At 45.1% G+C, this 12274-nt stretch overlaps 1 protein-coding gene across 1 annotated transcript in view; it reads right to left on the reverse strand.

Moving 5' to 3' along the window:
* RANBP10 (RAN binding protein 10) overlaps positions 1 to 12274 on the reverse strand; it is a 1949085-nt gene that overhangs the window by 342388 nt on the left and 1594423 nt on the right. Inside the window, exon 11 of the mRNA XM_044081464.1 lies at positions 8437 to 8561. Coding sequence (XP_043937399.1) covers positions 8437 to 8561 — 125 coding nt within the window. The remainder of the gene's footprint in view (positions 1 to 8436; positions 8562 to 12274) is intronic.

Below are 12274 nucleotides of genomic sequence, written 5' to 3' on the forward strand. Positions count from 1 at the left end.
CCGGACAAAGACTTTGGAATTCAGGCCGACTGTGGGTAGCCTGCCAGCAGGATAACCCAAGTGTAATGACTGCAAAAGTGAAACACGATGAACATCTGTGCCTGGGGAGGAACTGGCTCCTTGTTGAAAAATCGCCAATAGGAATTCCAACATCGCAGAAAGTGGAGCAGTAAAAGGATCCAATGCATGCTGCAAAGCCCATATAGAAAAAAGTTTCCACTAGCTGCAGTATACCTTCCTGGTGGAAGACGTATGAGCTGCCACCAGAATTCTTTTAACGGGAGAAAATAAACCTGGAGTTCTCATAATCATGGGAACTGGAGCAACCAAGCAGTGAGCTTTAGACTGTCCTGGTCTGGATGGGGAATCCCTGACAGTTGAGAAATGAGATCTGGAACTGGATCCATCGTCCATGTTGGAGCCACCAGTAGAGACCAGAGAGAGGGAAACCAGACTTGGCAAGGCCAGAATGGGGCAATGAGGATCACAAAACTCCCCAGACTGCGAGCTTTCTGAAGAAACTTTGGTATCAAGGGTAGAGGAGGACAAGCATACAGAAGACTGGGAGGCCAAGCATGAATCATAGAGTCTCTGGGGGCTTCTCCCTGAGGTGGATTCAGAGAGAAGAACTCGCTGCATTTCACATTGGAAGGAGATGTGAAAAGATCGCAGCAAGGCTGATCCCACTTGTGAAAGATCTCTTCCGCTACTGAAGGATTCAGAGACCACTCGTAAGGCATCAGGACAGATCTGCTGAGCCTGTCCACGCAAGAATGTTGCACCATCTTGGAATGTGCGTTGCCACCAGAAACCATCTGGCGGAGATTGCCCATTCCCTCACTCTCATGGCTTCATGACAAAGGGAGCAAAATCTGGTTCCCCCCTGTTTGTTGATGTATCAGACCCCCAACATGTTGTCTGTCTGGATAGCAATTGTCCCTAAGGGAAGATGGGCATGGAGAGACTGTAACACGAGAAGCACTGCCCTCATTTCCAGGACGTTGATATGCAAACAGGTCGTGGATGGGGACCACATGCCTTGGACTGTTCTTCTGAGCAATGCCCCCCAACTCAGCTGGGAGGCATTTGTGGTAACTGTGGCCTTGGAGAATGAAGGGAGAAAAGGACGTCCCTGGACCAGGTCCGGGGAATGAATCCACCACCAAAGAGAGTCTCTGCACACTTGGGAGATTAGAACAGGATGAGACAACAGTAGATCTAACAGGGACCATTGTACGGAAAGAGTCCACTGAAGGAAACCCATGTGAAGGCACGTTAGGGGTAGAAGACTGATAGTGGCTGCCATAGACTCCACTGCCCATAGTACTACTACTGCTGTCGGAGAGTGAGTTTGAAGAATGCAAAGAACATGCAGCTTCAGACTGTGTATCCTGTCTGGAGTAAGGAAATCTTTGTCTGGATAGTGTCTAGCCGAGCCTCAACGAAGTCTAATATCTGAACTGGGGCCAGAGATGACTAGATGAGATTTGACGGTGATGCCTAACCTCTGTGCTAGTAATAGGAAGGAATCCCTCGCTTGACATAGTTGATGCTTGGAAGGGACAGTGAGGAGCCAGTCGTCCAGGTAGGGGAAATGCCCTGAAGTCTCAGGTGAGCCGCTACAACTGCCATCACTTTCATGAACACCTTGGGGGCTGTGGTGAGACCAAATGGGAGCGCTCTGAACTGATAATGACTGGCTCCCGGCCAGAAGTGGAGAAACCTCCGAGAAACGCCTGTCCATCTTGATATGATGGTACGCATCCTGGAGGGCAATCAATCACATTCAATCGTTCTCCTGCAGGAAGGGCAGGATAAAATGAAGGGTGACCACCCAGAATTTCATCCTGGCCACTGACAGGTTCAAGGTGGGTAGATCCAGAATTGGTCTTGGGTCTCATGTCGTCTTTGGCATTAAAAGAACCTGGAATAAATGCCTAATCCACACTGGTCTTGAGAGATGTGTTGGATGACCCATTTTTCTAGCAGCTTTGCCTATTTCTAGTGCTGCATCCTCCCTGTGTGCGGGTGGAACATCCGGGAGGTGTTTCACTGGTAGAGGTGGCTCGAGGAACGGGATAGAATAACCTCTGGATATAATCTGCAACACCCAACAATCTATTAGGATGGAGTCCCACTCCGTTTGGTGTAGCAATAACTGGCCCCCGACTGCCTCCAGAGACGAGCTGTCGGGCAACCCTTCATGGCAGCTGCGCAGGTCTGTCCGAGAAAGTTTCTCGAGACCCATTCTCTGCCTCTAGGGCGAAGTTTGTCGTATCCCCAAAGGATCTCCGAGGGGTGGAGAAGCAGATCCTGATGGCAGACACAGTCTTCCCATCCTTCTCACTCTGGACCAACGTCTCATGTACTGACTTCCCAAACAGGGAGGAACTATTGTACAGGGCATTGGTGAATGACATCTTTAAAAGGTTCCGAGAACTGACAGAGCCAGAGCCAGGCATGTCACCTAATAGCAACGCCTGTACCAGCTGCCCCAGTGGCTCCCTCTGTAGAATGGGAGAGAAGACACACAACTGACATCAGAGTGGCCATACGAGCGGAAAACTTCTAACTGTCCTCCGCAGACATGGCCTCGGGGGTCAACTCAACGATCTCCTTCACTACGTCTCACTGCAGCCGAATCGGACGTGCCATGTAATTCAGCGGTCTTACTGAAAAAGTCACTGAGGCGTACACCCACTTCCCAAATCAGTTCATCGCCCTTGACTCTCGGTCAGAAAAATGAACCGTAGAGCTCTCCTAAGTGAGCTCTTTCCTAGTGTCGGCTGCCACCATCATCACATCAACCAGGTCCCCTTTTCCAGTGTGTCCAATCTGAAGGTGGGCTTAGAACTTTACCCCGGGCGCTCTGGTATGGGCTCCATCGTGTCCGCTTCCTTCCACACCCGAGATGTTATCAGGTCCACTAATGGATCAGTGGGAGGGGACACCCAGGAATTAGAGGGGCCTGCGCTGAATGCTTCGAGGAACACCGATTCGTCTGAGGTAGGTTTCTGGGCAGACCCCCTCCCTTCTGGCGAAGGAGTTCCATAATGTCTACGAAGGAGACATCCTCGGGTGGCTAGAGGGAACCTTCCCTTTTCTCCAAATCGGTGTCTTCGGTGAGTGACTCCGGAGGGGAGTCTAAGGAAAATAACTTTCTTGGGTGGCGTAAGCCAGGGAACCTTGTTGGCTAGGCTTACATAGGCCCTTGGGCCGATAGCCTAGTACCTACCTATGAACCTATGAACCTATAAGTGCCTCCTTTTACACATGCGTTTGCGAAGGATCTCCTCAGTGGGAATCTCTGGGGAGGACCTGCCAACATCCTGCTGCTCCCAATCCACAGCTTCCTGAGGCAAAACGGCAGCAGGCTGTCCATGAGATGGCAGGATGGTTGGAACCATACCCACAACAGAGGGAGTTAGGGCGGAGTCCAAGGACGAGATGGTCAAGGGTCTCGACGAAACCAAAAGAACCCTCTCCACCACATCAAAAGCCAAACGGGAACGTACATCCTGAGAAAGGCCGGTAGGAGCCATTCCCCTCTACCCCGATGGAGGAGCCAGAGCTGAGCCTCCAAGCGCCAAGATACAGAGGGAAAGATTGCTCTCCAACACACTCAAAGCTGGCAACATCCCCTCGGATCAGACTCAGGCTATGGCTTCGAGACCCAGTTAGATTAGACACGCTCAAGGCCATGGCCAATGTCGAGGTACAAGGTACTGTCTGCGCCAACCCCGAGGACTCTGAAACCAAGGGTCACATCGGAAAAAGAGTAATTGGGGTTAAGAATGACTGCATGGTCCCACTCCAGAGGGAGAGGGGGCAGTTAAGACTCGTATCTGAATCTGGGTGCGGATGAACTTCTGCATCATCCTGTCCATCTCTGCTTCACTAAGGCTCCGGGTGGAGCGGGAGGAAGAGGCGACCAACACCGTCCTTCTTCCTGCTCCACCAACACTGGCAAACACCGGCCTGGAAGGATGGTGAGGGGAAGCTTGCACTGGAGACTGGATCCAGGGCTCCTCCGGCTCAGGAGAAAAACAGGGAGAATGGAGTCGGGAAGACTCTGGTCTGGTAACTGGCCTAAACTTAAGAGGGCCAGCCGGAGCCAAGCTATCAGGGGACCGCTTTCTTGGCCTGTCCTTTTTTGATTTCTCCCCTTCCCCGGCCCTTTTAGTGGGAGTTTGAGCCCTAGTGGCTGGGGAGGTGGTAGAAGCCGAAGCTGGGGGTCCCCGAAGAAGGAAGGAGGCCGTTTAGTATTAGCTTATCCCTCCTGTCCTTCAGTGCCCTGGGATTGAACCTGGCACAGCTGGAGCAGGAGGCCTGAAGATAGGCCGCCCCTGACACTCCACGCACAGTGTGTGGCCATCGGCTGGGGAGAGCTTATGGCCATACACTGTGCACTTTCTGAATCCTGGCTTGGGAGTTTCGGACATGATCTCAAGGCAGGCCCAGCACACTCCCAAACTCACCACACACACACTATATAAAGGAAAAGAAAAGTAGAGGAGTTTTTTTTTTTTAAACAGACGACCACGCGGAGGGGAAGATAGAAAGTAGGGAGAGAATATACAGAATGAGAGAGAGATAAAATCCCAACATCCACTCACTTACCAAAATCACAAAGCAGAGAGCTCAGACCAAGATGCAGACTTTACAGGCAGCAAACGAGATCTGAAGGGAGGAAGGAGACGGGCATTATGGGTAAGGGGAGGAGCTTTCAGCTTGCATCAGATGCTGGATATGCAGCAGAGTCAGATCTGTAAAACCACAGGTTGAAAAACAAATGAAGACAACTACTTCAGATAAGTGGATTTTTGGTGTAGAACTGAATGCAAAGAGGTGATGTAGGTACTAGTCCCACTCCCACTTAAAGTGGTCCACAAAAGCTCTCAGCATGGTCTTACGACTACAACTAAACCTCTCCATCAAACCATTTGATTATGGATGAAGGGAAAATTTTAACTGCTTAACATACCACACCACTTCTACAATAAAGTCAGAAGGACAAATATGAAGATAAACCCTCTGTCAACAATTCTGGGAATAAAGCCTACCCTACTGAAATTTTCACTTATCTGCCTCATCACAGGACGAACCAAATGCTTTAGGCAATCTAGTAGTATAGCCTACCACCAACCAAGTAATACTTCTGAACAGTGGTGCCTGGGGTTCTGTACCAGAAGTCCCAAATGTCCACGGCTACCCTCTGAAACAGTTCCTTTATAAAAATAAATGACACCAAATTAACCTTAGCTTAGTTTCCTGCCTTACTGACATTTTGGCTTTGTTCACATCTACTGAACCTTGATATGTCTTTAGCAATGCCTGGCCAATATAATGTTTTTCATTAGTCTCCTTTTAATATGTATCAGAACTAGCATAGTTCTATGCTAGAGACCAGAACAGAAAAAGTTGAAAAAGAGGAGCCCAGCACTAATACCTGAGGGACACCACTGGTCAAGTTCTGATGAGGTGCTATCCATCTCATCATATCGGAATCTATTTTTAAATTTACCTTTCTTATGTTGCCAGCATGGAGTACAGTGTTGAATGTCTTAGCCAGGTCTAGATACAATATGCACTGCATGGGCCACTGTCAGCTGCCTTTGTGACTGTCTTAAAATTAACCAGATTTAATAGCACAGATCTTCTTTTGACAAAGCTAATCTGTTGAGGAGATTTAATAGTAAGTACCTTCCTTTGAGAAAGCCAGTTTGTTGAGGAGATTTAATAGTAAGTACATTCCTCTGACAAAACCAATCTGTTGAGGGTCAAGTCTAACAAGGCTTTTGATGTCAGAGTTGTTGAAATCAGGTGTAATATGTTCCATGGTCTTGCAGAGGCTGGTCACGCTAATAGGTCTATACTTCCTAGTGCGGGTGGTATATCCACCCTCATGAGGTTATCAGAACTGCAGTCTCTTTCTCTTTCTTCAGGGACAAAATCTGCAGCTAATCTTAGGTTAAACAGTTTGTGGAGTGATTAAGCAATTACATTTGATCCACTGCAATTAACCTTGGATAAATTAAACAGCTTGTGTTGCTGTATCTGCCTTAGGGACATTAATGATTAGGAATAAAATCAGAAATATTAGTAGTGGATACTGAGGTTAACATTCCAGTGAAGGCAACTTTATCTCATTATTATAAATATCTTAGACTTCCAGAGTTGGTTCTTAATACTATACTGCTCATAAATGGAACAATGCGTTCAAATAGGGCTTGCCCAACGAACAGTTTAATTTTCGGAGATCACATAAGTAGTTATTTTGCTCTCCATCTAATTAATTAATATGATTTTTTTATGTGGCTTATCTTTACCCACAAGAACAGCAGCTGCACTCTACCATACAACTTGGCTACTAAAAGAATATTTGCCTGAAATGGTGGAGGGGGCAGGGTGAACCAAATACCCTGATTACAGCCCAGGGAACCCCAGTTTTGATTAGTGGTTCAGACAGGGAGGATGAGTGTGTTTTTTTGTCTCTGGTGGGAGTGATGAGTTAGAGTGTGCTTAGGAAGCAATCCTTACTTGCAAGTCACCATCTCTGTGGTGCAGACTGCATCTGCGCTTCCTGGTTAAACAGGCAGAGTACTCATTCATTGTGGCTTAAGCCTCTTGTTGAAGTGAGGAGCAGTTCAGCATGCAACACGCCCATGGCATACCAAACACCAATGAAGTGCATGAGAAAAACTTTAAATCACAATTTTTTTTTCCAGTTTAATTTAATTTGCACTTCTGTCACAGAATACAAAGGCAGCTGCACAGTAAAGTCAAAAATTACAGGAATTCTACAAAAATATATAAAATTTACACTAAGCAAAGGCAGCTGACCAAAGTGATCAGATTAAACAAACTTACAGGTGGACTCATTGGATATGTAACACTTTTACGCAAAAGCCCAGTTAAAATAAATAAAAGTTTGCCTTGTAGTGTTCCCCAAGGGGAAAAAACTGACAGCACGATAATTTTTCAGCTCTGACAGAAAAAGCAGCTACATTGAATATGAAAGCATCTCATTCCTGAGAGCAATACATTAAGTCATGTTTGCACACAAAACTGACTTTTCATTAAGCTTAGAGCCCTGTTAAATTTAACCCAGCTGCTCCCTTCTTGTGAGATATCGTAACAAGAAATTAACTATTCAGTCATCATTATTAAAAGCAATCATCATCTACTGCCTGGTAAAGTTTTACTCCAATCAGATTTTCTCAAAGAAGAATATGTTTTGAAATATCAGCAGAGACCATTCAGACCTCATCTGGATGGTTAATGCATCCCTAGAGGCACAGCATCCTCAACTATCAAGCTGGGAGTTGCAGTCTGGGGCAGCCACTATGCAAACGTCTAAGGACAGTCCCCTTAGGAAAGTTTATAAACCAGTGTATTAAACATTAAGTTACAAATGAAAGAATAGCTGAGATGGCAGTTTGTGTACCAAAAACTGACCCCCCAGGCAATGCCTGCTTGCCTGAACTTCACACAAGAAATGCTCAGAAGTTTGCAAAACTTTTGGTATAACCTCTAATGCAACTACCCCAAAAAAGCATAACCTCTAATGCATCTACCTCAAAGACCCCTCCCACACTAGCAACAACTGCTAGTCCGCAGTGCTGAATACCAAGGTATCATCCCAGTTCAAGTCTCACATACAACACCCACATCACCATCTGCCTGCCTGAATCTTCAGCTTTTTAAGATGTTTCTGCAAGAATTAATGTAATGTTGCTTAAGTTTTATGATACACAGCAACATATGTGGAGTATAATGTTTATGTTAATATAGTTTGATTACTTTTACATGAATGTAAATTGGCCTATGTCACAAGTGATAATTCAATAAAGGTGTTTGAAAAAAAAAGTTTTGCTTTCAGTAATTCTCACAGCACCAGGAAAGACTGCAGTCAAACTGTCTAGTTCCACCAAAAATCACCTCCAAATCAATCTAACATTCAAACACATACTTGCACCACAAGTGGTATGTGTTCTCTGTTAAGTTAAACCACCTTCACCTACCAGATCAGTCTGTACAAATATACCAAGAACACCAACAATGCCAGCGGATGCACTATGAACAACTCCCTTAATATCTGCCAGTTTAGCCTTGACAGGGGAAATTCCTTGCCCCAGACTGCCAGAGCACCTAAAACCAGTGGCAATAACCATGAATTCAGCTTTCACAAACACACCGCAGGCTGACAGCCTGACTGTATTTGATCCTGTCAGCATCACCAGGAAGTTAAGCTTTTATACACATCTTTCAAACAACATACAGGCTTGTACACAACCTCACCCCCTTCCACCAGCACTGTTAGTTTTGCCCAGTAACAAATCATCTTTATTCTAGAAATTTGGTTCCATTTACCGGAAAGACAAATGCACCCTAGTTACTCACGTACAGCAATGCTGTCTACATGAAATAACTTACCCATACTGGACTCGTCATTCTGTAGAATTTCTTCATGTTTGTAAGTGCCATTCATTATTCTAGTGGAAGTGTTATCCAAGACTCCATTAGCATAAACTTCCCCTTCTATTTCCATTTCACTGTCACTGGAAGAAAAGAAACAGAATGTTTAGCCAGTGCAGAAGAGCTGTTGCTGTTTTCTCCTCTCGACCAACCTTTTGAAAGTATCTTGAGAACAAGACAAGAGACTGTATTTTCTAACATTAAGAGAACTCAACAGCAGTTGCTTCATCAAAAATTTCTGGATTCAAAACCAGGCATGCTTATTAAACATACTTCCTGCAACAGTCTTTGAACAATTACATGGAGAACCTAGCACACCTTATTAGATGCTAAGCTTCTGTACAGTCCAAGTAAATTTAGCACAACTTTTCTGTCAAAAAAAATCTACAATTATCATAAGCAAACTCTCCTGACAATATCAAGCTGCTAATGCAACATATGCTTTCAGTAGATGATGAGCATGATACCCATGGTAAAGTAGAGTTGTGTAAAAACTTACCATAACAGTAGTTGTCCTGCTGATTACTGCTGCAGTATTCCTGACGTGGGTTGTCATTGCTGATGTCTGGCCAGAGTACCAAAGCTTTACCCTCTCTCTAGGTTATACGTCTGATGCATGACCTCAGTTCATATGTGCAGAGGTATAAAGATGCATGTATGAGCTTATATCCTTAGACTATATCCAAGCAAGCCAATGGCCTGGTCAGCTAGGATTGGTGGAGTTAAACTGTTCAAAAAATTTACCCTTACCCAAGTAACAGAGCAAAGTCTAGAGGAAAGAGAGAAAAGTACAGTTGTGTACACTTACCATAAATGTAGATGTTCGAGTGTATTCACTGTTGCAGTCATTACATTTGGGTAATCTGCTGGCAGGTTGCCCTCAGTCGGCCTGATTAACAAACTCTTAGGTCCTGCATCGGTTACTGTCCCTTCTTCCATGACGTCAGGGGTATAAAACATGCAGCTGACTCCATTACATCAGTTTTTCTTGCCCTAGATGTGAGGTGCCCCCCAAATGGGGAGCAAAAAAAAAAAATATATATATATATATATATATATATATATATATATATATATATATATATATATATATAATAAGAAACACAAAAATATGCCTCCAAACAAAAGCAAATACACCAAAAAGACTTTTTAGCATAATAAAAGAAAGAAGGGGTATAGTAAAAGAAAAAACAGGGGGCTGGAGGGAGGGTAACCAGGACTGCAACAGTGAATACATTTGAACATCTACATTTATGGTGAGTGTACACAACTGTACTATGTTCATCGTGTTTCACTGTTGCAGTCATTACATTTGGGTAGATTCCCAAAGCTAAGGTTGGGAGGATGGATTTATACAGCATTAGGACCAGCTATAAGGCCCTGCAAAACAGCAGTGGCAAAGCCAGCTCTGGATTTAGAGAAAATTGGTAAGTGATAATGCTTGGTGAAAGTATGAACTGAACTCCAGGTAGCAGCTTCTAGAACATCCCTGGTAGGAACATCCCTGAGAAAGGCTGCTGAAGTAGATGCAGCCCTGGTGGAATGAGATCTGGATCCCCTGGGGAATAGGCTTTCCATGGTGCTTATAACAGAAATGAATACAATGGCTTATCCATTTAGAAATTGTTTGCTTTGAAATAGCCTTCCCCTCTGCCCCTGCAGCAAATGCTGCCAGCAGTTCAGATTTTCTTCGAGATTTAGTCCTGTCCAAGTAAAATCTAAGTTGTCTGTGTACATTCAATGAATGCAGAATCCACTCTCCCTTGTTCTGTGGATTGGGAAAGAAAGTTGGCAAGTGAATGGACTGGTTAAGAGCCACACTGGATACCACCTTGAGCATAAATGATGGATTGGTCCTGAGTGACACCCTGTCTGCATGAAAGATGATGAAAGGCTCCCACTGCCATAAGGGCCTGTAATTCAGATATCCTTCTAGCTGAAGTGATTGCTAAAAGGAAGGCTGTTTTCCAGGAAAGAAATTTTAAGTTTGCAGTTGCAGCTGGCTCGAATGGAGGTAGAGAATTTCTCCAATACTAAGTTAAGGTCCCAGGCAAGGGTGGGAGCTCTTCTGGGTGGTCTCAAGTTTTTGGCCCCTCTGAGATACTGCTTTAGAAAACGATGAGAGAAGGGGGGGGGTCTCTGTTGTAATGAGCTGAAATGGCTGAGGCATGGATTTTTATGGAAGAAAAAGACAGGCCCTTACTTATGAAGCATTTCAGTTAAGTATTGCAAAATCTGAGGTAAATTGGGCACTGCTGTGCTCATCCCTGGAGATTGATCCCAGGCACAGAATCTTTTCCATTTGTCAGCATAAGATTTTCTAGTACTAGGTCTTCTCACCTCCAAAATGACATCCATCACAGGTTTGCTGAGGGATGCTAAGGGTGAATTTAAGTGATTAGCCAAGCTGCAAGATTCAATGTTTGGAGCTGAGTGTGCAGAATTTGGTTCACCTGCTGAGACAGTAAGGAAGGTGTCTGAGGCAGGTGCCACGGAGAAATGTGCACAGGAGTGGGTACCAGTGTTGGCAAGGCCAGTCTGGAGCAATCAAAATCATTTTTGGTTTGTCCTGTTTGACTTTTAGTAGAACTTTGGAGAGCAAAGGCAGAGGGGGAAAGGCATAGACTGATAGGTTTTTCCAGCTGAAGGACAGAGCATCCACTTTCCAGGCTTTTTTTGTGAGGAGTTCTTGTGCAAAATTTGTCCAACTGGTAGTTCTGGGGTGAGGCATAAAGATCTATGTCTGGGCTCCCCCATTTGCGTGTCAACATGTTGAAAATCCGTGGTTCTAGTTTCCATTCGTGAGGGTCCATGAGATTTCTGCTTAGTTCGTCTACCAGAACATTCTGCTTTCCTGGCAGGAATTGAGCTTGTAGTTGTACTTGGTAGCTCAAGGCCATGTTCCACAATGCCATGGCTAGTCTGCAGAGGGGGTAGGAATGTGTATCCCCCTGCTTATTATCACATAACCGTGGTGTTGTCCGTCTTTATCAGTAAAGTACAGTTGTGTACCTACCATAAATGTAGATGTTCGAGTGTATTCACTGTTGCAGTCATTACTCTTGGGTTGTCCTGCTGGCAGGCTACCCGCAGTCGGCCTGAATTCCAAAGTCTTGGTCCGGCGTCGGTTGCTGTCGCCTCTTCCCTGACGTCAGTGCGCCAGGGGTAGATGCAGCCGATGCCATTTTCTTCAGTTTTTCTTGCCCCAGATGTCAGGTGCCCCCAAAAGGGTAGGCTAAAAATTATGTCAATAAACATGCATGCACTAAGGTAATCATTTCCTTCATCTACAAGCAAATACACCACATAGGTTGTATAGAATAGAGAAGTACAGATAAGACCCAGCAAAAGAAAGGGGGATGGTGGGAGGGTAAGATCATAGATAGTACAGTTTTGTACCTATCATAAATGTAGATGTTCGAGTGTATACCCTGCTGCAGTCATCACAATTGGGTTATCCTGTCGTCAGGCGGTCCCCGTAGTCTGCCTGAATTCCAAAGTCTTCCTCCGGTGTCGGTTGCTGTCGCTTCTTCCCTGACATCAGTGCGCCAGGGGTATACAAGAGGCATCCAACGCCATTTTCTTCAGTTTTTCTTGCCCCAGATGTCAGGTGCCCCCCCAAATGATGGTCAGTAGATAGTACCAATAATAAAAGTTTAGCACAAACAAAACATCCCACCAGCTATAAGCAAATACACCACAAAGGTTGCATCAGATTTTAAGGTATTGAAAGGTTTTAGTTAGGTCAGAGGGGATGGAGGGAGGGTAAACTGGACTGCAGCAGGGTATACACTCG

This window comes from Protopterus annectens, chromosome 8.part0 (genome assembly GCF_019279795.1).
Source record: "Protopterus annectens isolate FY-2018-M chromosome 8.part0, PAN1.0, whole genome shotgun sequence".
NCBI lineage: Eukaryota > Metazoa > Chordata > Ceratodontiformes > Protopteridae > Protopterus > Protopterus annectens.